General features: G+C 38.5%; 1 protein-coding gene across 7 annotated transcripts; it reads right to left on the reverse strand.

Annotated features, from left to right (window-relative positions):
* Positions 1-463: 463 nt before the first annotated feature.
* On the reverse strand, positions 464-26,997 carry nau (myogenic-determination protein nautilus). Of its 7 annotated transcripts, none has more exons than XM_035862445.2 (7): positions 26,665-26,997; positions 26,426-26,531; positions 25,976-26,268; positions 24,148-24,424; positions 23,115-23,285; positions 16,410-16,488; positions 464-1,898 (listed from the first exon to the last, which is right to left on the reverse strand). In XM_035862445.2, exons 3-7 carry the CDS (start codon positions 26,239-26,241, stop codon positions 1,768-1,770), a joined length of 924 nt encoding a protein of 307 aa, XP_035718338.1. In that variant the 5' UTR covers positions 26,242-26,268; positions 26,426-26,531; positions 26,665-26,997; the 3' UTR covers positions 464-1,767. The 7 variants fall into 7 exon arrangements, with proteins under 7 accessions (XP_035718338.1, XP_035718336.1, XP_035718341.1 ...); XM_035862443.2 differs by having other exon boundaries at positions 25,976-26,303; XM_035862448.2 differs by having other exon boundaries at positions 25,976-26,197; positions 26,413-26,531.

Consider the following 26,997-nt stretch of genomic DNA (forward strand, 5'->3'; position numbering starts at 1 on the left):
ATATATATATATATATATATATATATATATTTCTCTTATTGGTATACTAAAAGCAACACGAGTACAAACGTTATTAATTACTTTTCGCGTTTCTCGATCTCGCTCTCGCGTTGTTCCGCACGTGCGGAACTTATCCACGCATTGTCATTAATAATATGGAAAAGTGAACCAAATCAAAGTGTTCAAATTCGTCGAGTTCGATGGTCTCATTGCAGTTTAGTCCACTGATTAATTACCGTCCTTTTGATAAATGATCTTTCCTTGACGTCCGACAAGCACTCGTTGAAGGGAATTAATAGTAAAACTACGTCAAAAAAAAGGGATGATTATGAGAAAAACGTGGAATATAGGGAACTCGAGACTTTTCATTTTTACAACGATATATTTATTGAATCAACGTATTTACAATATCTTGAAAGAGAAAAATAAAAGTGTACATATATAAATCATACATACCATTATATTCTCGTACATAAAATTCTTTCAATTTGAGAGAGAGAGAGAGAGAAAGAGAGAATTCGTCGTTTTTTACGACGAATAAAAATCAATTTAAAATCGATAAAATATAAATTGTGTAAATGGAAGCGTAAATCCTTAAAATTTTGAAAGAAGAAAAATCGAACTGTGACATCACGTTCAAAATAAACGCGTCTAATAATAATCCCTATAAACGATACTAATTCAAAATGGCGTAACATTGGGGCGATCGAAAATCAAGATATATGCTTTCAGCCGGTGAAGCTCGCCCATTACGCTTTTACGATAAAATTTCGCGATAATTGTTTTTCCATTCTCGCTGGTCATTCTATGGCATCGTTTGTAGACGAGGTCGGTCATTATTCACGTTTGGAACGTTTATAAAAATAATGACTTTGGTACCAACAAAAGTACGAACGTTTATTAATTACAAAATATAATAATCATAATGAAGTGCGGCTAAATTTGTTATTTGTAATCGATATGCTTTGTAAAAAAATCTAATTGAATATTAACTCGTTCTCTCTCTCTCTCTCTCTCTCTCTCTCTCTCTCTCTCTTTCTCTCTCTCTCTCGCTCACTCACTCATTCTTTCTCATTGCGTCAGAAAAATTTTCTAATTATATTTTTCGTACTGGTAGTACTTAGACAAATACCTTCTCTGGGACTAGAAAATAAAAGATTTCAACGTTCTCTCGAACACGCGACGATCTCGTTGTACCTTTTTATATCTTTTGTTTTTTTTCTCGTCTTACGCTAAACTACGTAGAAAATGTATAGGTATTCTCAAAAAAAAAAAAAAAAATGAAAGAGAAAAAGAATTAAAAAAAAAAGAAAATAAAAATGGAGAAAGACGAAGCTCATAATCTCGGAAAATACAAATCTAATTGTGTACACATTTTTATCGTAGAATGGAGTTAATTCAACGAGCTACCTCGTACTACTCCCATCTCATGGAAGTTCGTTAAAAAGAAAAAAAAGAAAAAAAAAACAGGAAAAAACACTAATCTCGCGAATTAGCTGCTTCCGTGAAAGTTGTGAATCGTTTATACCTACCAACTTTTTCTCCATTGTTTTCGAGTCGGCAAGAGCATACAATTGTACACTTAATTTTAATCGGATAATTCTGATTGATACATTTTTATCCGTGTTCTTTGGTATCAAAATCGAATAGTAAAATTCGATCTTTGACTTTTCTTATCGTTATATCTCTACGAATACTTTTTAACGTTGTTTCGATGTATCGAGCTTCTCGAGCTCCAAATAGTCATCCCTTAATACTGTCTTAATCTTAATGGTGCGACGAATAATGACTCTCCATCGGAGCTTGTGCCGGTCCATTGATACTTTGAACAATCATACTCAGACAATCCAAACTGCTGCCGTTACCTTGACCGGAAGACGTTTCGACTTGCTCAAATCCTGTAACAAAAGAAAATAATGCACAACGATATCACTTATTAAAACTCTTTCTCTCTTTCTCTTTATTAAATTAAACCATCTGAAATTAAGGTGAAAACACATTGAGATATCGAGAGAACGAAATCATTATGTTAATTGTGTACAAAAGGATCGACGTAACGTTTCATTAAGTCAAGAAATTTCCCTCTTGAAAAGTTCAAACACTGCATTTTCACGCTCTAACGAGAAAGAAAGTTTTCATATCGAGAAAAGCATCAGAAATTGTGAGCGTACGACTGTTTGAAGGGGTAATCAATGAAAAGGTAGGATGAGAAAAAGAGAGATAAAAGAGAGAGAGAGAGGGGGGGGGAGGGAGAAACGGATGGAGAAAGAGAGAAAGGAAAAAGAAAGCAGAGAAGGTAGAAACGTCAACTCGTTGTATTGGAAAATTGTCGCTTCCGTCGCGACCACACATACTGACAGAAATATCTATACATGGGCACTCGCATGTACATATAGTAAACAAGAACCAGTGATAGGATTCTACGTGACCTGGAACATCACGTATACCTACGAGAATTCAATCAAATTGGCCGAATACACACGTTCAATTGCAAATTCGAGCGAATTTCCTATTGACCACTAATGAACAACGCATGGCTTGATAGCGTATATAGCTGCTGTTGGCGCTTCTATCAGAGATAATGAAGTAATGTACGTAACTCCTCGTGTTTCAACGACGACGGTATTATGAAACGCATTGTTTACGCTTCTTCGCTTCTCTATATAGCCGGTATATTAAAATTAATCGGTCGATTAAAGTCCCTAGGCACGACGTTAAGACACACTGGGAAATTTGCCAAAATTTATTCAGCTAAACATTCACGACGCGCCGTTTCTCTTTATCAATATTTATTCGACGAATGAACGACAGGAATAGAGAATTGTTGCAATAACAACTAAACAAAGAAAAAAAAGAAGGAAACAAAAAAAAAAAAACAAGAAAAAATACAAAAAGAAAGAAAAGATAAAAGAGGAATAACTCTCAACGGGAAATACCATTTTCGTTCGTTCCTACGTACTTACAACATAAAACACACAACTGCGTGAAACGAGGCCGAGAACATCTATATAGCGTATATCCCATACGTGTATATCCCATACGTATGTACATGTATACATTTCGTCGTGCTATGGGCGCGCAATAAAAAGCTAGAACGAACGATAAAAATAAAAGTGTATCGTTTCTACGAAAGAAATGAGAGGGAAAAGAAAGATAGTGAGCAAAAGAGAGAGAGAGAGAGAGAGAGAGAGAGACAGAGGGGGTGGAAGGGAAACATTGGCCGTACAATGATGGGGTCCGGGTTTAAAACAGAAAGTACCGTCGAAAACAAATCGTGCTTGTTCAGGCAGTATTACGGTGCCAAGAATAACGGCTTCAAAGCCCTTAAAGTACCAGAACGTTGCCTATGCAAATTCGTTTCTCTCCGGACTGAAGAACAAAGAAGGATGGAAAAAGTCGAACAAGTCGGAATGAGGAGAAAGTCGTGAAGATGAGGAGGCAGGGTGGGAGGGTGGTAGTCTTCTTGACATTACTTTTTCCTTTTTTTATTTTCTCGTTTTTCACGAACAAACGTAGGCTGGAGAAAAAAAAAAGAGCAAGATAATGTTTCGGGATATTAATTGTTTCTTTTTTTTTCTTCTTCCTCTTCTTCTTCTTCTTCTTCTTTACTCGAGAAAGTAAATAAATGTATATACTTTTGTACACGAGAAAGAAAATGAATGTACATACGTATGTACGTTGATAAAAAGTAGGGAGAGAAATTTTTTTTCCTTTAAACGACCGACGACGATCCATTGATTACGAGCTTCGACGTTAACGACGTCTATTTTTCCGTAATTTCATCTATTATACGATCGTGAATATCTTCAAATCGAACTCAAACGACGTACTCCATTCATTTAAAGATCTTGAAGCACTTATCCTTCTTTTAAAGGATTCGTTTAACTTTCGAAATATGATGAAACTTATTCAATGTCAATGCGTGCCATACTCTTCGTTCTCGTTTTTTCTTTCATTTCCTTTTTTACGTGAAAAAAGGAAGAAAAAAGAAAAACGAAAAAAAAAGAAGGAAAAAAAGTCATCCTTTTAGTATAATTCAACGATACTTTATATTTTGTATCTACGAACGATACTCGCTTTCGAAGGTGACACGAAAAGCTTTTCAACGAACTAGACGGTACGTCCATCATCCTCTATTGGCTTTGCCAGGGAAATTTTGAAGAGTTAGGTACCACCCGGAGGTGGTGTCTAAAGGTGTTGGTCGTCAACACGCGCCGTCGACCAGCCGACACGCGTAAAAGTGTTTCCAGAGAGAAAGAGAGAAAGAAGGAGACAGAGAGAGAGAAAGAGAGAAGATCGACTCGTGCACTTACGATTAGTCGTGGCACGTTCGTAACGTTGAACATTGATCGATCATTCTGTCATGGAAGGATAAGGTAAAAGTGACTGACCCACTACTTCCATCCACTATATCCTTCATCTTTTCCACGTTCATACGTGACGATGATATTACATAGATTCACCAGGTGTTAACATCAACGAATAAATATATATATATATATATATATATACTTGTACTTGGCCAGAGATGAGAATATAAAATCATTCTTTTTTTCAACTTTACCATTTGAATAACAGCTAACAATGAAGGCAAAATACATCGGGGAGAGTTATTAAAGAAAGAAAAAAAAAGAAAAAAAGAAAGAAAAAATTGAGGAAAATGTTTGATTTCAAATAAATATCCTAGAGATAATTAATTTGACGTAGAACGATCCTTCCTTTTGGCAAAGAACTTTGATACGAGAAAGAGATGAGGATAGCCAACGCTTTTATTTATAAATCTTACGGCGATACATAATTTCACTTGTCATATTTCTTTCGATGACATATCACCAAGACCACGCACGATGGTTCCTTGCCAACTACCGTTATTATAATTCGGTAACGACGATGTCGAATAGTTTTTGACAGAGCCGTTTGAAAATTATGTATTAAAGGTCTACCGCGAGCTGCCATTCCATATGATGCAATAATTCAATCGGAATGGAGTGGGATGAATGAACCGATATTATATTTGAAGAATTAGACGAATATTTAGTTCGACGTTCGGTATCTTCACTTGTAATGTTCTATGTCGCTTAAGGTCATAAACGACCGCCGATCGATAATTATGAATTTTGCATGAATTAGCATATATCGATATAATTTCGATAGATTTGACGATAATGATTTTATTCATTTTCAAATAGGAATAATATATAAAACAAATGATATTACGATCTATCAATGATTGAATCGTATCTCCGTTCATGTTTCTTTAGTAAATTCTATGTCAAAACATTAATCGATACCATTTGTTACGTGTCACTTTCTATTAGTACTCTCATAGTGTCTCAATGAAGGAAACCACCTCCGAAGCTTTAATTCTCTAAGTGAGACAAATGGTTCGACGAAAAAGCAACGTGTAAATTTTACTCGACGTTCTCATTAAACGTCGCTCGATCAATCGTTTCCCTAAAGGATAATACAAGTATGTAGGTAACATGAGCGATAAGGGGTCATGGAAAAAATTTAAAGGATTGTAGATCCGCTATACGCCATTATTGCACGATGAATTTATGTTTTTGTTTACTTTTTCTTTTCCTTTTTTTTTCCTTTGCCATTCGATCAAGGGTACTCCTAACTCCTAGGAAAATCTGGGTCTGGCTTATCGTAAAGGGAAAATGGTTCCCATCTGAAGTCCACTTAAGACGCTACTTCGTTCTTCGAGTCTTCGATTATTTTGACATAGCGTAAACGTATATACGCGTACATAGGTAGACTATAGATACGTGTGTACGTATTCGTGCCATTTACCTCGAGTCAAGTTGCCGAGGCACTTTAATCGGCTCGATAAATCGACGGATTAACTCGTAACACATCTCGTAATATTAGGTAAGCGCGACAAAAATAACCGTTCGAGTTACCAACGACGATGTAGAAATGTATAAAAAGATATATTTGAAAATGGAAGGATCCCTATAAATAAGGATACTGATGGCCCGTCTACGAATTTTATTTATCGATTGCGTTTTCTTGCCGTACCATTATCCTTATCGATAATATCCAACGAGTTGAATAAAAAGCGTCGTTTAAATGGCAAGTTCAATCGAGATAACGTTTCTAAAGATTTTCATTTTGGACGATATACATATACGCTTTTACATCGATCGCTTTAGATACACGGTTTTGCGAAATTTAAAAATAATTCTTGTGAGCTACGAGAGGAGAGGGTTGCACGTATTCGAACAGAGGTTCCTTTGTTCGATAAGGGAGTGACAAATCGAACGAAACGAAGTTAACGTTGCCTCGGCGAAGGATAGGAGTTTCGATTTATTTCTCGTTGAAACTGCCGAACGGATATACGCAGAGCGCAAAAGTAAATTAAGACGTCTCTTAATTGCATTTCCATCTTCAAAGACGGTTCGGTAGATTTGCTCAAAGTCTCCCGTAGACCGAAGACACGGCCGTTACTTCTTCTCGTGCAAGAGACAACGAAGCTTTGATTCCATCTCATTAGAGAGAAATGCATATTCGACTCGACCCTGTACTCTTCAATGGTACCACGTATGAACGGCCAACTTTCGAAAGCGTTGATTTCGTTCTAACATCGTAGAATTATAATGTTTTACATGAAAAAATTTCTTTTATGATTAATCCCAATAACCCGATTAAAATCTTAAATAACCGAAGGGGAGAACCCTTTAGCGCGTCGGTCTAAACCTTACATGATATTCGCGGCCTTCGAATCGCCTTTTTTTCAAGCTCTAAATCCATGTTAATTAATTTTCCCGACCAAACGAGTTACGGTCCGACGCAATAACAAAGGGCTTTCGAAGGGCTCATTTACTTATATACTTGATTACCTGTACGTAAGATCGATCGACCAATCATGGAATTATTTTTTAATTCCTCGGTCTTAACAAAGATCTATATAAACACATTTCTAATAAGAGAATATCGGTCAACGACGGGTACGAAATTAAAACTACGTACATACGTAGATATATAGAAATAACAGGGAACGTATTCATCGACCGAACGTTCCATTTCTCACGATGGTTTCTTTTCAGAAAGCTTTCCTTGAGGTCCATCGTCGTGCGAGCACTTTTCAACGCTTGGGTTAAAAGGAACGCGGACGATCGACGCCAGGAAAAACTTCTCCACTTTCGTCCGAACGAACTCGTTTCTCTTTTTTCTTTTTCTTTTTCTTTTTCTTTTTTTTTCCTTGTTTTCTTTTCTTTTTTTCATCCAAACCTTCGATTTTCTTCCTTCATTCGCCGACAGTAAATACTCTTAAACACGAACGAAAAGCTAAAACATTGTCGACTCGTACGAACGACGAAATAACGTTTTCCAGAGATATTAACGGATTCTTGTCCGCTATGAAAGTATGCATGTTGGCGACGGTTTCCGTGGCGTGCTTAAATTCGCGTTCCGTCGCCGTTGCTGAGGACTCGCCGACGCGGAGGACTCCAACGACGATGTGTCATACTAATGTACCGTGGCAATATATGGCACTTTAGGGTGGCTCAAATTTTCCCATCCCCGTTCCTCCCACCTATCCCTCCCTGATCTCTCTTATTGCTCTTCTCTTTCCTCTGAACTCCTCCTTCGATGAAGCTTGGTGGGCTGATGGTGGGGACGGGGGGATGACAGAAAAAAAAGGAACGACACTCGTGGACGACTTTTCACGGCTCGTTCGAACGTATTTCTCAACGTCCCAATTAAATCGAGAAAAATGTCATTGCCTGGGCTATATTTTTTTTTTTCTTTTTCTTTTTCTTTTTTTCTTTTTTTTTTTTTTTTCTTTTATAGCGTCGATCCACGTAATGGATTCACCTTCGCTAGTTGTATTCTCCTCGTAAAGCAGGAATTTAACAATTTCGATAGTTTTGATGTTCGTCGAGTATCATAAAAGATTTTGGTTGAAAGTTAGAATGTTTTCGAATAACCCTCACCAAATGGGACGTAACGGTAAAGCATTAATTAAAATAATCAGGCACCACGCGGTAGCGATCCACGCTTCGGTAAATTCCTTGGCAGCCGTTACCGACGACGCGTTTCGTCGAGATATCGTTTGCACGGCTAGAGAGAGCCTATCCTTTGCTCAGATTGCTTCCGAGTTTCTTCGAGTAGGCCTTAACCCAACAGCCACCTAAGCGTACGTACACGCATGGTAAAGCGCAATCGTGAATTATAGCGTGTCGCGTATAACGAGAGAATCGCTTTCGATGCCCTTTTACTAGCGAGTCTCCACCCTCCAGACTCTCTTTTCGTTTCTTTTGCTTCCTTTCTCTCTCTCTCTCTCTCTCTCTCTCTCTCTCTCTCTCTCTCTCTCTCTCTCTCTCTCTCTCTCTCTCTCTCTCTCTCCCTCTCTCTACTTCCCTCGTAGACACGGAGACATGGATCCAGTAGACCATCCGGAGCGATGGTAGCAACTGCGAAACGCCTCAAAGAAACTCACGCTTCTACGACCGTTCCCAACTCTTCTTCCTCTTGCTTTAGCTGCAACTGCATAGTACAAACTCGAGGAGTATTTGTAAAGTGAAAAGAAGAACGTCCCCGTATTCGAGCGCAAAAGGACTTCTTCTACAATAGAATGCATCATCTTTGCGATAAGCTCCGATTTTTCTTTTTGTATAAAATTAAATATAATGCCAAGTTCATTGTATAGTTGTATTATAAAAGGAGCTGACGGATGAATTCTCTCTCTCTCTCTCTCTCTCTCTCTCTCTCTCTCTCTCTCTATCATACTCTTTTTTCTTTCTTTCTTATTGTCCAGCGAACCGATAGAAGGACACTCGAAGCAAATGGCATCGACGTTGCAACTCCACGACACTTGTCTTTGGCTCCGTTGAATTATGTTTCACGCTTGCCAATAGCCAGGTATTCATTAACGCTAATTAATTCCGAGTTATTTTAATAGTCGCTATCGTCGAGCACTCCGTCCGTTCGCATCCGTGTCTCTCGACTACGCCATTTTCCATTTCCCCCTGGCTCTTTCGTATACGCGGGTATGCTTGTACGTTCGCTTTTAATAAACGCCGACTCGATTGTTATCGAGCTCGTTTTGTAAACGAGAAGACGGCGAGACGCATTATGCTAATGCGTGAGTCGCTTCGCCGCGAGAGAGGAACCGAAGATCTCATCCTCCGATTTATCACTGGGATTTACTTTACGGATTCTCTCTCGTCTTCTTGTCGACATTCGAGTCTTCTTGTGTCCTCTTTGTAAGAGTTTTATTTCTCTCTGATGTGCTATGTATGTATATCCTAGTAAGCAATTAAACGTTGACAATTTATTCGAGATAGGTGTAACCTTTGCCAAAAGACCACCCTGTCGTTTGGGAGAAGAAAAAAGAGATAGCAATCTGTGACTACGAAATCAGTCTCAGATCTTTCGGAACGTACAATTTTTCTATTTTCTTTCGTCCGACTATGAGTCGAGACCAAAAAAAATATACTTTCTCATTCCGACTCGTTCAAAAATTTCTAACCTTCCGAAACATTTTCCGTAGAGTAACAGGAAATAAAACAAGTTTATCGAAAACAAATGGAAACTTGAAAATGTTGAAAATTGTAAAGAAACTAAGCAACTTTGTGAACGTGAACGAATGTTATGGACAGAAGACTCGTACCAAGAAATAACATTTGCTGGGGTAACCCAGCAATTTTACGTTTCGTTGGGCTAACTTCTTTCCTCCTTCTTCTCCTACCTTTTCCATCCTCTCGTTGTTGTCATCGAAGCATAAATTTTGATCCTTCTCGCTTCGTTATCCTTCGTCGTTTACTTTTACGAGATTCCGTCCTATTTTTCACAACCCTCACTGGAATAACGCTATTTCACCAAGAGTTAAGATATACATACGTACAAACATACATGTACATATATATATATATATATATATATATATATATATACATATATATATACACTCTTTCTCTCTCTCTCTAGAATTACGTTTTTGCATCGATTGAACCATGATAAAAGCTAGATCGCTTTATCCGCGAAATCGAGCATGAACCATAATCGCGATAAGATCTTACAAGCAAAGTATCCACGTTAATATTTGACCGAATTGAAGCATTTGATCATTCGTCGACGAGAGTACTATTTGGTACTATTGTCAATCGGACAAAAAAACCCTTCAATCTGACCAATAAAATTATTCCAAACTCGTGAAAGCCCGAAGGGTATCGAAGTGGCTCGTATTTCTTTTCATCTCTCTCTCTCTCTCTCTCTGTCTGTCTTTGTCTCTGTCTCTCACTGTCTCTCTCATTGTCTCTTTCTTCACCATAAGACTCTTTTTCCTCGAGAGCTTCTTAAAACGATCGAAAAAGCTAGAAAGTAAATTCTTAGATGGCTTTTCGTAAAAGAAGAAAAGAAGAGCTTTCGGAACGTGATTCTCATAAAGAAGAAAAAGAAGAAGAGAAGGAGAAAGTAGAATGAAAAGCAATGACAACCCCATATCCACGACTCTTTCATCTTCTCATATTTTCTGTTCTTTTCTTTTTTTTTTCAAATTATTGTTCCACATATCTAACATTGTATCTTTTGATCATACGTATCTACCATCCACGAGAGAATAACATTAGCTTCTTATCTAATATTAAATATTAAATATCTTTTTCTAAAAGATACAGACGCACGTGCTATTATTATTGCTCCTCGCTTTGTAGTTACCTTCTCGAGGATCGAGAGTATAACGCGTGCACGTAAGCTCGCGTATCAAGTGGCAATGCAAACATTGCAGAAATATTCGCGCAGAGTTGGATTTGGCTCGGATCCACGAGTTATATTATCGGTGCGGTGGGGAAAGAGAGTGGAGCACGCTATTGCTTCCCCTTATTTCTCTCTCTTTCTCTCTCTCTCTCTCTCTCGCTTTCTCTGTAGTTCTCCCTCTCTTTTTCTGACTCTATCTCTTACACTCGATTCCTACGATGGCCTACTACACTCTAGATTCTAGAGGACTACCCTCAAAGTGACACGAACTCTTCCCTTTCTCTCTCTCTCTCTCTTTCTCTCTCTCTCTCTCTCTCCCTCTCTCTCTCTCTTTCTTTCTCTCCCTATCTGTGGACGAGTACGCACACGCACACGCATGAACGACGATGTATACGCAGCCACGACGCAAATGAAGCTTGTTTTGGAACAGATCCATAATACTTGCTCGTACATACGTTACGTCGCGCTCTTGGCAACGCGTCACTCATGCACGCCTCTCAAACAGTCATGAGAAACTTCGATATACGTACGAAGATATCCAATGGATGTGTAAGAGCTCGAAAGGCCTTCTTCGAATTTTTCCTCGAGCCCGGACGAACGTTAGAACCGTCGATACGCTGGTAATTAAGTTCTCGTTAGCGTACACTGAGACACGTGAAATCGTAATACATATATACTGTGTAATCTGTGCGCGTAGATATACGAAAAAAGTAATAAGATTGATGCCATCCATTTATGCCATGCCATGCATTTTATTTTGTTTTTTTTTCCTTTTTTTTTTTTCGATATTTCTAGCCGACGGAATTCTTTAAAATTGATTCGTCGGGAATCTCGACTGAGCAATGTAATGCATTGACGTTGAAATCTCAATATATGTTTTTTAATATTGATATTAAACATTTCACATCGAAGTGATCGAATGAAAAGTTATTGCATTTGATAGTATAGTATAGTATAGTATATATGTTGACCTACTATGTATTTAATGTTTTCATTAAATTTTCCATTAGAAATATATTAGGATACTAACAGAATATTTACATCGACTGCGATCTTTGTCACGCATGTACGTACACGCACACACATTCTCTCTCTCTCTCTCTCTCTCTCTCTTCTTCTCTTCATTCTATGCGAGCGTTCAAACGCGACAACGTAATATCGAATACGGTCATTTAATGGATATCTAATTCGTATTCACGCAATATCGAAGAGATATATTCAATCGATAGTCAAACGCTCTCACCGTCACCGACGTCACGAACACCAATGTGTATCTGCATCTCTGTGGGGATGGATCTAGCCGCATATACATATGCAACTATGCTAATATTAATTGAACGTCCGTAACGTGGGCGGTATGAGATTTCCAAGTGCAAGGAATACGTTCAGGATATTACTAAAGATTCCTTCGATATTTTCATTCATTTCTAGAATCCGGTATCAATTGAAATTTCAAATAAACGTGATCTTTTATCCCGATGAATTATTCCTTTTGTTTCTTTCCTTTCCTTCGTTTCATATCAAATATTAATTTAAAACTTTGGTAATAGTCGCATTACTTGTAATGTCATGCATTTGATAAATGCCCGTTGGTAAACCATTTGCACATCGAATCATAGATATTCCATGAACGTTACGAACATTTCTATCGAAAAAGGGTGCTGAAAACCGGGAACGACGAGGCACGTTCGACTCTAAGAGGGTAAGGAGAAGTCAGAGACGTGATCACGTTTCCCTTAGCCGTGGGGCTCTCTTCTTCATATCGAATCGGAGCAACCCTCCGATGAAAAGTAAAAGAAAAAGAGAGAAAAGATATCCAGTGTCTGGATATAGTATTTACGGGCGTTCCCACGCCTCTTCTCGCGTGATCATCCGTCGAAATGATGCATCACAAAGAACGTACGGGTTATCTTACTTCATTTTCTTATTTTCTTTTTTTCTTTTTCTTCTTTTTAAAAAAATAGAAAGATAGATAGTGAAAGGGTAACGCGTAAGAGAGCGTATACGCACGTTCACGAATACGCATACGTTCGTCTATTTTCAGAATGTAGGCCAATTAATTCCGCCACATTTTCGGCACCGCGGAAAAACGAAGACTTTGCAAATGTCACACGGAAATAGAAGCGCGGATAAATGTCCAAGAAGAGTACCGTGCGCGAGTAACCACGTTGGTCTCTCTCTTTCTCTCTCTCTCTCTCTCTCTCTCTCTCTCTCTTTCTCTTACTTTTACGTTCTTACACTCGTTTCGCAGTTCTGCTCATTCGCGGGAGGGTTGGCACATAAATGCATATCATTTAATAGGGAACATATGTTCGTCGGTTGGTATTCTCTTGCATGTTCCAGCGCCCTTCTTCCCTGGTCCTACTTAACAGCGTAGTTCGCCGGTGCGGAAATAAGTCGCAACTCGATAACATCCCCTCTCTCTTTCTCTTCCGACTTTCTTCATTCTTATTTTTTGTTTGTTCATTCACTTTAGGGATAGTTGGCCCGTCTAAAGGGAATAAAGTGTGGATTATATTTGCGAGTAGAAAAAGCCGTCGCGACGTTAAACTCGATCGATTATATCACAGACTCGCATAATATAACTCGCGTAGGATAGCGATTAAAAGGAGAGTGGGAGGGGTGGGTGCTGCGTTAGGGAGGGACAATCATCCAAGCGTGGCGTTGAAGTTAGAGCTGAAACTAATAATCTGCGGGCGGGTCCTTTGTTTTCGGAACAATCGTAATTCTAGCTGACGATGTTATACGCCACGGCGTATTCATGACGATGGACAGTGGCAGCACGTGGTGGTAGTGGTGCGCGACGTAGCATGAGAAACCGTGGAAGCACGTTCGTCGCAGTGGCGTACTTGCGAGAGAATACTTGCGAGAAGATGGACGTAAATTCTAATCGAGTAGGAAGCTTCGCGAAAGCTTGAAAGCGTTACGAGAGAACAAAGTTCCTTGCGAGTATTACGAGTGATCAACTTGAATTTAGATCTCGGTATAATTTTACTTGATGACTATGGTAGTCGTCGGTGTTTGAACGTCTTAAAAATATTTCTATACTTTTATTAGATTTTATTTGTAAGTTTTATTTACGGAGAACAATAATGTCCGCAATGCGTTAATATAAAATATGAAAAATGGGATGATTGGGATATGTTATTTGAGAAATTTGTACGCCTATGAACTCTACGGTACAACAACGTAGTATACACGTACGTACATATGTCATAGAAGATATACCGTATAGCTGGTATACGTCGATGAGAGTCGTGCTCATAGTTCGGTATGCGAGAGTCGCTAAGCTTCCGATAATCGTGCCCGGGACAATCGTCGTCACTCGACACGAGGATAGGGAACCCGAGATACAGAAAGGAAATCGACTCGTTGCGAAACGATATGGATCGCAAAACTCTCTTCTCGTATCTATCGAGAGAAAGAGAGGTGAGACGAGGAGAAGCAGGAGAAGGAGGAGGAGGAGGAGGAGGTATCCAGAGAGAATAGGAGAGATAGAGTAAGGATAGGATAAAAGAAGGGAACGATTAAAAGCGATCCCTCTCCCACGCGACAGGGACGTACCGAGCGGTCGAAATTGGCCGGGTAGTCAAGCGGAAAATCGGGCCGCGCCCCCTCGGCGTGGCTTTTGCCGCCTGAATAATTTATTCCGAAACGCCCGAACTCTGCCGGCGGCGACGTCGACGACAGCGACGTCTTTAAACTTCCTCCGCCTTTAGACTCTCTCTCTCTCTCTCTCTCTCTCTCTCTCTCTCGTTCACTCATTTTGCCTCCGCAGAGAGAAGAGTCGAAAAGGGACGACATCAAGAGACGAAGGGAAGATGGTAGAAAATGTTCCTTCGAGGATGTCTGAGATACTTTAGAAGAGAAAGAAGGTATCGAATGAAGGAATCGATACAAAGCGAGAAACGTGCGACAGTGTAAAAAGGGTTTCTCCAAACGGGGCTCGATTTTTCTTAAGCGTTATCGGAGATCGTTTCCAAACGGTAGGAATTCACTGAATTTCCTCCAATTCCTTTTCCCGCGTTACGTATACACTCCCTTATCGACAAGATTTCTCTCAAATCCAAAGTGGTTTTTTTTTCCGTTGGTTGGAAAAAGGTGTACACTTGGATTCGGAAGGACGTCTGTTGCAGCGAAAATATTCCAGAGCGAAAATTTTCTTGACTTAACAATTTTGAAAGATTTTTATTGGGTCTCCGCGTTTACATCCTCCTTCCTACATTCGTAAGAGCTAACGCGTACGGAGAAATGTTACATCGCAGAAGCTCATGGGTGGCTATCTATAGAAACGGAGTGTAACCGAATAGAATCTTGATGTCACTCAAGGGTGACAAAACTCATTAATACTGATCTGCTTAATGCTCTGCCTCGTGTTCAGCATTAATCTGCTTAAAAATACCTGTACGACGACTCACCTACCATTTTAGCTCATCCGTGTCGATTTATTTTGTGTTTTAGCCAAACGCAAACTTTTAATGCACTTATACTTAACGATAGACATTTTATTCAGATAGACGACAATTTCAATTCTTGCGCAAAGCCGTCTTCAAATATTCTTTTATATATACATATCAAATATTCTTTTACATATATATATATATATATATATATATATATATTATATGTGTGTGTGTGTGTGTGCACGTGCGTGTATGTTAGTTATTTCGCTTATCAAAAATTCTTAGAATGCAAAAAGACGAGCAAACCACATCGTTTCTCCTCATATGTTAGTCCCATTATCCACGATATGCAACGCGTTCTATCTCTTCCAAGCTTATACCGACAATACGTATGCACGTATGTATATGCGTATGCGTATAGTATGTTGTATATATTTCTGTAGCAGAGGTCTCACATATTCTGCCTTATGCGAAGCAGATGTCTATAATCTTTTTCCACAGTAAGACCGAGCATGATCATTATGAGTTTCTTTTATTCGGTTCAGAATATCGTATCGTAAAAAAAAAAAAAAAAAAAAAAAAAGAAGAAAAAAGAGAAAAAATGTTTGTAAGTGAATTTGTTAAGTGTCATTGATGTTGCAGATTGCAAAAATACGTTTTCTTTATTTCTATTTTTCTTTTTTTTCTTTTTTTGTTTCATCATCTGAAAATGTCAAAAAATGTTATACGTTGAACGACATAATAATTACTTTCGTTATCATAGAAGGATTTTTGAGAGGATACGTCGCGTTGATTCTTCTTGAAGTATTCGTTGGTACGAAATCATTAAAGCTAGCGGAATTTCCGTGACAAGAAGCTTCGGCAACACGAAACTCATTAACCACGTTCGAGGAAAGTGGCCGAACGGCTTTACGAGAGAATATGAACGACAATGGACGAGGTCGAATGGAGCACGGGCGTGATAAAAGTACGATGAGCATCACGACGTGTGTTCGACTTATCGTTCTACGGGGAACATCAATTTTCATCAAAGTGCTTAGGCTTGCGTTGCATACCGATAACCCGATCAAATCGATATCATTAGATATCCCGTAGGTATTATTAATTCAATTAAATTTTATAATCAATAGAAAATAATCGAATGATAGAATTGGGACACTCGAACTCGTGTTTAAAATTTGATAGCCGATATACTCGGTATCAATATTTCCACACGATCGCGTTTCATTAGAGAATAGAAGAAGCATTAGTCTTATTAGAAATTCCTTGTCCTGTCGCACTTAAGTGTAGAATACTACTTACCGTTAATTGGTTGAAACCTTGCCAAGGGATCCGAGAATTGTCGAAGTCTGTCCGTCACGTATTGCGGAGATTCCCCGTTCTAAAAAATCAAAAGCAAAATCGTCGTTTAATGCGCGAACCTTGTGTCCGTCCGACGATTTTGTTGTTCTTATTAAGGAAAGAGGATTTAACGCCGGGATCGAAAATACTTCCCATCGATGTAACTCGTAGGGGAAAGATTATACCGGAGCTCGCCTGTGGTGGCAGCGAACATGGATTTAAATTAAATCGAGTAGCTATATTTCAGCATGCAATTACGTTGTTCGCCAAGTGCTACCAACCACGTGGACAAAAAGTACTTCGTACTGTAGTACGCTACTCGAATATAATCTTTTAGAGAATCGAATATAAATTGGTAACTAAAATTGCTTGGTTACTCTGGCGTACGGAAAATTTTTAACTTTTAACTAATTGAAAATTTTCATTATACACGCGGTACACGTTTAACTGAATTATAAATAATTTCATAGAGTTAAAGTCAAAATATGATAGATGATTTTCAAAAATATATTTTATATCTATGGATGTAGTAGGCGTTGACGGCTGCGTGAACGTTAATTTTAAAATAAACTACTTTTAAAGTGGTCGAATAAACAATGAAATATTCGTGCCTTTGGTCCCCTTTCCGGCTTCAAAAAAGAAAAAAAGAAAAAAAAAAAAAAAAAAGAAAGAAACAAGGAAAAGAATTACTACAAATTTAGGGACGATGTTCGATTTTTTTGCTCTTCTTCTTCAATTTTGCCTTCCCCCTTCGAAAATTTTCCATCTCTAAGCATTTTACGATCCTAAGGTAAAATTGTTTTGACTTGGCACTTTTGACGGTGACTGCCTCCGCTATCCGGTCGATGATTCTCCAGGGCCTATCGCTGCTTCGAAAATGCCGGGAAAAGAATGTTGTTGAATTTTGTAAAAAAGAAAAAAAAGAAAAAAAAAGAAAAAAAAGAAAAAAAAGAAAAAAGAGAAGAAAGAAAGAAAAAAAAATCTATTGAGCGAGCCGACATCGTCGTAAAATGGATCCTCGTCAACCATTACGATCGACGAGCGACGTTAAATATATTTTCGTCTTTCTCACTCGCTCTTTAAAGTGTCTCTTGACCGCGACGTCGTGGTATTAAAGACGGCGGATCAATATATACGTTTTCCTTCGTCGCTTTCATAATTCTGTTTCTCTCGAAAGGTACACCCCCGACGTCGCGCGTTAAAAATACCTCCGTATAATTTACGAGACGTTACCATTGAACGACCGTATCGCGACCGTCGTTAAATGGAATCATCGCTTTCGTTACAGCGAATCATGCTTTTTACGCTGTGATCTTTATGAAGTAAGCGATAACGCTTTAAATTTCAAAACACTCGGATAACTAATATCAATATCTTACTTTGTCCAAGACTATAAAAGAAAATTAGCGTACTCTTTCAGCTTAGATTGTTTATTTAACGAAAAGGAAAGGATCGAATTCCTATACTTTCGTCACATTGTTCTTTTTCATCCATCTACAACGGAGGCGGGTTATCACTCTCAAATTGATATCACGCTCGAAGAGAGTAGTCGAAGCGTTGTTTGACGAAGTTCGAACTCTCGAAACTTCTCTCTAGAAATTGGGTCATTGCGTGCACATCGAGTTTAATCGAGTTGCATAGATGCGTACCCGTCGTAATCGAGTCGCCTTGAGATATATCCACAATGTATTAACTTTCTATCTATACGGATCGATATGGAGCCGAGTTAATCGGTTCGAACAAATACGAATTCGCTTACGACAAATATTTTACGACGAAGTATTCGAAGCGTTGAAAATCGCATGGATCGGTACTCCCGATGATCACATCGATGGGAAATAAAAATGTAGTAATGATAATAGTAATAATAGATCAAATTTAGCCAGACTTGTTATTAGAGAATCGTAGTCGCATAAATGGAAAGATATTTTGGTAACAACCAACGGATAGCTCGAACGAAGAAGGAAGATAAAAGAGGGAGAAACATTTTTGACGATATTTAATGAATATTTACGCAAACGAGTAATATAATACTATTCCGCGTGACTTACTTCTCGAAAACATCGTAAACATCGAATTATACGTCGGCACGTCTCAATGACTCGTTACCAACGGCGATGAGAATGGTGGTAAGTTTTCGGTGGCGATGGTAAACGTAAAATCGAGCCACTCGTCGTATCCTAAGGATGCAGACGGACGAAGAAAAGCTTCGAGACGAGAGAAAAGTTATGCGAGTCTGTCATGGGACAATATTTCTTTGGTTATTGGCAGCTGGTGTTCGCTACAAACAATATATATATATATATATATATATATTCTATGAGCGTGCATATTTATACACATGTATATACATATATGTATATACGTTGCTAGATGAATACGAAACGATCAAGGACGTAACCGGAGGAGAATCGTTGATTTATTTAAAATCGTCGAAATGTCGTGCTCGTTAATGTCCTACGAACGTTCGACGTTGCTCGAGCCAAGCACAAGTCATCGGTATGATTTCGTGTCGTCGAATCGAGCGCGATTAAAAAAGATTTTTTTCTATTCTAATTTCGTCGAAAGGACGTCTTTCGAGCTTAACCTCGGGGAACGAGATTCGCGTATCGAAGGAAGGCCGGCCGATGAATCAACCGTAGCTTAGACTCGCTTTTAAGGCTAATCGATTGACGTAGATATTCACGAGAAAAAGATATACAAAAAGAGAGAGAGAGAGAGAATATTTCGTAAAGTATAACAATTTCATAAAATAAAACGAGTATGGCTCGTCCATCGAGAAAATTGGACATTCTTATTTAATATAGACATAAAATTCTATAACTATATTGCGGCCTATAGAGAGAAGGAGATCAACGATACAATGCCTATCGACTCGATTGTAAACGATTAACTGTGGTCGTAGCCATTACCAGAAAGCCGATCGTGCGCGTCCCAGTGCCTCTACCAAAAGCAAAATCGGTCGATGCGCGATATAACAGAGATAAAGATAAAATGTGAATGGGAGGATGAGGTGCAACTTGTCGATAGGACAACATGTTGGACTATGTCGAATCACGCCCAATATCCTCTTTACGTTTCCCCGTTCGTTTTCATGATTTTCTTGACAATCTCCTTCAATTTTCACCAAGCTATTGGATATCGATAACTGACAATTCCATAAATCAGATTATAATATTAAAAAAGAAAGAAAACTTTTCTTTCGATAATATCAATGATGCCGTTTTTCTAGTAATCCTATCTAAGCTATATAATCAAACGTTAGGTAATATAAATTACTTCGAAAAGATTCGTTTTTTCTCCTTTAACGCATCGTTTTCTTCTATGCAATGAAAAAGCAACACACACGTGTGGGACACGTGCAGCTCGCTCAACGGTCAGGCAGTCTAATGGTTTTTGACCTACGACAGCATTAAGTGTATATTATCTTTTTTTTCTTATGGATGTAAAAAGGGTTGTCTCCCCCTCCCTTCCTCCCTCCCTCTTTCTCTCTCTCTCTCTCTCTCTCTCTCTCTCTCTTTCTCTGACGATCTATTTAGTGGGCTGTTACGAACACGACCACATAGAACGAGTCACGGTAATGATATTAACTCGTGTGGCTGCTTAAAAAAAATCTCACACTATACCTCAAAAGTTTTATACATTTTTCTACAACACCTCGACGTCATTCTATCACCATGCAATGTAGTAGAGAGAAATACAACAATGGCAATAGTTGTACGAGAAGCTAGTTGGAAATAAATTTTCAAGGGATAATCGATCGTTCGAGTCTTGTCAGGTTGGTGAAATAGTTTGTGAAAGATCAGTTAAGCGTGCCTTGGGCGAAAAGGCAGACAGACAGACCGAGAGAGAGAGAGAGAGAGAGAGAGAGGCGGGGAGAGAGGGAGAGTAAGCGAAAATCACATCGGTAATTTTAGGTGAGCGTCGAAAAGTGTGTATACGTCTACGGGCGAAATCGTGGTAAGGACGAAAGTGAGAGACAAATTGAGCTTTGAGGCTTTGTAAAAGCGACGTGCCTTACTGAAAGCGGAAAGAAGATTCCTGAGCGACCACAGGAATTTCGCAGGAAACACTCGGCGATTTCACGTTGGGCGGGCTCGTGATCTCCAAAGAGAGAAAGAGAAAGAGAGAGAGAGAGAGAGAGAGAGAGAGAGAAAGAGAGAGAGAGAAAGAGAGAGAGAGAAAGAGAAAGGAAGATAGAAAGAGAGGACATGCCACTTTGGGATTCTTCTTCGAGAGGATTACACAATGAAATATATTTCCCTCTCGCGTCTTTTGCCCGCACCTCCTCTCCCTGGATGTCGGCTCACCCTCGCTAAATATAAAGCGTCGGACCGATTCGAGAAGCGAGCAGTCACAAATCACAATGCTTGTCGCGAGAGACCAAACGAAGGGAGGCAAAGGAAAAATTCTCTTAGCTTTCTTCTCTCCTCCTTTCTCCTCCTTTCTCCTCTTTTCACGACGACAAAGACGACGAAACTTATCGTAAGGGAAACGCGAATATTACCTACGCAGACGACGACGATCGATTAACCCGCTTCAACCCTCTTGGATCGTTATCAAGAGAAGACCCTTCTTTTTTTTTCTCTTTTTTCTTTTCTTTTTTTTTTCTTTTTCTTTTCTTTTGAAACCTCTTTTTCCTCTGTAAAAGGGTATATTTCGTTCGGATCGATATATCGTTCGGGATCGTCGGTCGGTCTGCCATATTAAATATGATTCGTACTTTGATTCATGCGTTCTAAATATCGTCTCTTTCTCTCTCTCTCTCTCTCTCTCTCTCTCTCTGTCTGTCTTTTTGGATACATTATATCATTTTCATACCGAATAAAATAAAATTGGTTAAATGAGGAAATAGAAAGAAGAGAAAATCGTAGTCGGTCTTAATTTGATGCAATACGGATTTTCTACGTCGTCAAAATAATAGCACAGTTATTCGTCGTCTAATGGAAATCGCAAAGGAAAATAAATCGAAAGGAAACGTAGAACGCAAAGTGGTTCGTTCGATCTCGTAAACTTTCATCTTTGCTACGTCGTGGATTCTTTCCGCGATTCATGAGGCGATATACGCGGTTGCTGCACTTTCAGAAGCAAAGCGTATCATTCCGATTTCTTCTTTTATTGTCTGTCTCTCGTCTTCTCTTTCTCTCTCTCTCTCTCTCTCTCTCTCTCTCTCTCTTGATCCATCTTTCGGTCGAGTGTCAAGAACGCTCCCGCGTTTCTGAAAAGATAGACGACAAGGAATCGGGCAGCTTTTATCGTAAAGTAGGATGAGTTAACCGCCATGCAGAGTAAAATGCCGGCTTTAAATAAGCACGATGTTTGCTCTTGTAGATAGCACTACGGCCTCAATGTTGGAGGTCGGCTACGCTCTTTCGAGATTCTCTCTCTCTCTCTCTCTCTCTCTCTCTCTCTTTTATTCTTCTTTTCTTTCTGACACAGCAAACGAAGCATCTTTTCTGATTAATCTTCTTCCTTCTCATTTTTTCTTTTCTTTCTTTTTTTGTTTGCGTCCTTCGTAATTCAACGAGAATCATAACATTCCTCGTCACGATATGTATAATGATCGAATAATCATTAAAAATCGATTAAAATACATATATATATTGACGTATACGTCAAGAGATTTCTCGAATGACAAGCTCTCCTCTTGCGGCTCTCTTAAGATGTTTAACATATAAGAAGAGAGAAAGAAAGATTGAGAGAGTGAGCGAGGGAGAGAGAGAGAGAGAGAGTAACGAGGAGTCTCTTTCACTCCGAGAATAGTCTGAGGCGACGCCACATATAGAATGCGTCGAGTACAAATAGAGGAATATGGGAAGACGGATAAAATGTGTACGGGGTGTTTAGTGGCCCGCGGAGTGTAGGAATGAATGAGAGAAAGAAGGCGAGAGATCAGAGGGCACGACGCCGATTACCACTCTAGCTTTCCCCCAAAGAGGTCGACGGGTGAGAAGATAAAGAAGAAGAAGAAAAAAATTTTTCCTTCTCGATCGCCGATCTTCCTTCTTTTTTTCGTTCGAAAGAAAAAAGAAAAAAGAAAAATGAAAAAATTAAAAAAAGAGAGAAAAAGAGAATACGCGAACGAACGAAAAATGAAAAATCGATTGTATTATTTTAAATTTGGTTACCAGTTTATATCGTTCATGTAATCAAATTATTTCAGATAACCTATTATTTGGATAAATAAATAAATAAATAAATCGAAGAATTTTATTGAACAATATTTGAACGATCCTACTAGGATAGTCGATAAATGGAAAATAAACGAATCTTCTCGGTTTTAACTGCAACGAAAGTAATGACATCGATGTGGCTACGAACCCTCTCCTTATCTTTCTTTCTCTCTCTCTCTCTCTCTCTCTCTCTTTCTCTCTCTCTCTTTCCCCCTTTCTTTTTCCTTTCTTATTGGTTTCCAATACTTCTTGCCAAAAACGATGAAGACCGGCCACTTTTGCGGTGAATTCGCTCGCAAACATACTCCGGTAAAAGGACAAACTCAATATAACGTTCACGGATTCACATACGAAAAAGTATCCCACACAGTGATTTACGCTCCGTTTTGGAAAATTTTATTTAACCGATAGACTCGACGAATTTCCCTTTTCGAAAGTAACAAAAACACAATTAACGAGTTTAACGAAAGCTTCAGATATTTTGTCTACATACCATATTTTCCATAGACGCATGATCCTGCGAACCTGAAGATCGGTTGCCCTGGAGCAAGGCTTCTAAGCTTTCAATGTATTCTATTGCATTTCGAAGGATCTCCACTTTTGGTAAACGTTGATTCGGATTGTTGCTCGTTCTTCGTTTCAACACTTCGAAAGCTTCGTTCACCTGCAATAGGATTGTTATACGTGCGATAAATGAAAATATAAATTAATCAAATTTAACAAGTGTCTAATCGCAATGATCGTCCTCAATGGTCACTGAATTATCATGCGATAAGATTAAATAGGCTCGTTCGAATTATCATGTCATTTGAGAGGCATTTTATTTTAATGGGCAATAAACATCGACAAATGTTTTCTTTCTATCAAACACCTTGGATGCTACGTAAACGTTTACTTTCAAAACTACATTCATCTATATATATATATATATATATATATATATATATATATATATATGTATATACGTCGGAAAAATCATAGGATAAAGAGGTGGACAAAATTTTAAACGAGGGAAAACTAATATTCATCTTTCATTGAAATATCTTTTCAATGGTTTTCGTACATTTCGATTAAATAGCTAATGATCCTTTCATATTTATCCAATTTTAACGCGAGATAAATTTCATAAATTAATCGATATTCATCAAACTCGTATAATCGCTCTTTTCCCCCTCTTTCTCTCTCACTTTTATTTTGGATCTCTGGACGAATTCGTTTTAATGCTTCTTAAGGTTTATTGGATCTCGCATGGATTACTTCAAGTCAATTAGTTTGAGGTACTCGGTCAAAATTGCATTTGGCCTTGCAAGTTGAGTGCAGTTAATTGGATAACCGGCGCAATGAAATTCGATCTCGGATGAGATCTTCCGACGACGGTCTTTGATTAATTAACAAATTCGATCAAGTTCGATGTAAGATCAGTTGATATAGATGGTAATTATTAGTACGTAACTAAGTTATATTGATTCGGACAAATCGAAATGAGGATAACGTTATGAATTGAATATGAATTCGATCGTAGAGACCTTTCTTAAGCGTCTTCTTTCGCGCAAGGTGGCAGCTTTCCTACGGTCGACGGTTACGGTTTTCTTTTTACAAGCCTTACAAGCCCAAAGTAGGCATCTCCGTGGCCCGTGAGGCGATCCCGCGTCCAGAACGTGTGGATGTGGCACGTGCTCGACCGTTTCACTCTCATTCGTTTCCTCTCCGTCCGCCGATGGCGATTCAAGATCCGCGGAGGCGTCTGCAGAAACAACCGACGATGCATCGTCCGAGTCTAGGATGTATCGAGACTGTGTCCTACTTTTAAACAAAATTTTACCAATTATCAATACGTCTCTCGTCTAATATCATATATCATCATATACGTATCAGGCTATATTTTTTTATATGTCAAGAGATGAAGAAAAAGGAAAAAATCGAAGGAGAAGATAATAACACGTGTAAACTCGCGATGAAAATCCTAGTTAAGATATCGCAAATAAACGTTGCCGAATTCTTGCCTTAATCATCCTTTAGTTATCGCTAGCCGGTAGTTAATAATGGATCCACGTGCGTAAGTCTGTCAGAAAACAGTTTCCGCGATTGGAATCGTTCCAGGTGGTCGTTCTTAAGTTCTATACGCCATAAACCATCTACTTTACTCTATGTACACTTCGATACGCAAAAGGGGGATGGAGGAAGACAGGGTGTGGGGCGTGCGGGGGGGGAGTAGAGAGAGAGAGAGAGAGAGAGAGAGACAGTGAGAGAAAGAGATTCGTTTTAATACGAGACAAAGTAAAGATGGAGGAAAAGACAGAGGAGAGAAGGAAAAAGGAAAAACAAAGAGAAGCAAGCTCGAGGTACGAGGTGAAAATGGTTTAATGCGCTTTAAAGCCGTCGTCGCATTTTCGTTTAAAATACAGACTTTCGGACTTCGATTTCAACGGTACACCGATAAATGTGTCACTCGTACGTTCTAACCGAAAGAAAGTGATAGATCACCCTGCCGGGACTCTCAGCGGCGACCGAACTTCTTCTTCGAAATAAGATCGCGCGAAGCTTAAAACTCTCATCGAAAAGATCGAAGGATATCCCCCTGAACATTTTTGTTAAATCGTTCGTTCGATATTTGTTCACCTCGTATTTACCTCGTTGTTTTTTCAAACACGATTACGTAATTACATATGTTGACTTGTTAAAAGAAAGAAAGAAAAAATAAACAAGCAACAGCAACAAATAACGATATTAAAATTAATTACATTCATCACACGCCATTCTCATCGAATCAGTGTTTTTGCGGCACGTAGGATTCATTTTCTTTCTTTTCCTTTTATCCTCTTCCTTTTGTTTCTTTTAATGAAACAAACGCGTAAACATTACTACCGGCTACTTTATCGTGTAAATATGGCAAAGTCAAAAGTTTTACCTTTTTTCCGCGGAGTTAAAAACTCGCACGTTACCAACGTTTAATTACGTGGAATCACGCTAACTTTTCCATTATGCACTTGACACAGAATCGAGAAGAGCGTTCCGTTCGTCGTAACCTAAGCGCCTTATTCTACGTCACGCGATCGCGATCTCAAGAGAAATCGGTCTTTGAATCTAATCGCGTAAAAAATTTTTTTCCCTCTCTTTACTTATTCTTTTCTTACTTATTCTTTTACTCTGAGACTTCCCCTTTTCTCATTTTAATTTTCCTTATCTCATTATATTTTTATTTAATCTAACTTTATCGCAATGTACATTTGATTTGATCTTTCTTATTGTTCCGATTAACACATAAGCCCACAATTTGCTTTCTTTTTAATAAAACGAAAGATAAGAGAGTACAATGCATTGGACTATCTTTCTCTTTATATTTTTCTCTCTCACCTGACGTTTTCATGACGAAAATGAGCAGAGCTGACTGACGCCAAACTGTTATCGGCGTTGACGTTCCTCATCTGTCGTTCCTCCGTGTCCCTTTTGCTAACGTAACTCGGAAGATACTCGTTATCCGTGGACGCATAGATGTGTCTATGGCGATGATGATGATGATGATGATGATGCAGATGATGATGTCGATAAGTGTCGTAACTCGACCTGCTGGTCACGCTATCGTACGCGTACGGGACGGTATCGGTTACGAGGGTCATCATTTCAAGTCCAACTTGATTCACAAGAATCTTTTTCCACGTTATATATATGTCTTCTTATATTACTAATTATATACATACATATATATATATACATATATATATACATATATATATATACATATATATATATATATATATATATAATCTTTTTTAATCAATTTGTATACCTACTATTCAAACTTACTCATCGTGAAAAAGAAAAATAGAAAAAATTGTTGATATTACTCCAAATCCTTTGGCAAATCCCTTGGTAGTATCACTTTTTCACTCATTCATGCGTTTAACTTTTCCTTCGCAAAAATGGAACGTGAAACATTAGATATATACGTGCATATATATACATATATATATACATATATATATGTATATATATATGTATATAAATATATCTAAGGACTAACATACAAAATTCTTATCACTCACAGACTTCACAGTAGTTTTTATTTATCAAGCGTCAACGCGCATCAACGAACTCTCGTCGTTAACTTTTTGATGTATTTCTTGTTTAGCTTCGTATCGATATCGAAAATAGAAGCATTACGATAAATACGATCGTCACGTCACGGTACGTGTTATCGAACGAACGTACGAATGAACGTCGAATAATTGACAGACGAATCAATCAAACGATTTCAACCAAAATCACTTTTTGACGATTTTATTGGATCGTGGAAAACGTGTTCTCGATCTCGGCCGATCCCTCAAAACACACCCGAAATCCTTGGAGTCGGAGATCAGAGTGAAGCCTTCAGCATT

This window comes from Vespa mandarinia, chromosome 9, assembly GCF_050613455.1.
Source record: "Vespa mandarinia isolate Hongniang chromosome 9, ASM5061345v1, whole genome shotgun sequence".
NCBI lineage: Eukaryota > Metazoa > Arthropoda > Insecta > Hymenoptera > Vespidae > Vespa > Vespa mandarinia.

What these genes read in the sequence shown, in the direction of transcription:
- nau (XM_035862445.2), bottom strand. Translation starts at nt 26,241, where the DNA reads ATGATGACCCTCGTAACCGATACCGTCCCGTACGCGTACGATAGCGTG. An exon ending in TTTCGTCATGAAAACGTCAG is followed by an intron (nt 24,425 to 25,975) that starts GTGAGAGAGAAA and finishes TTTGTTTAAAAG; the next exon opens with TAGGACACAGTCTCGATACA. An exon ending in AAAGAAGACGCTTAAGAAAG is followed by an intron (nt 23,286 to 24,147) that starts GTCTCTACGATC and finishes ATCCTATTGCAG; the next exon opens with GTGAACGAAGCTTTCGAAGT.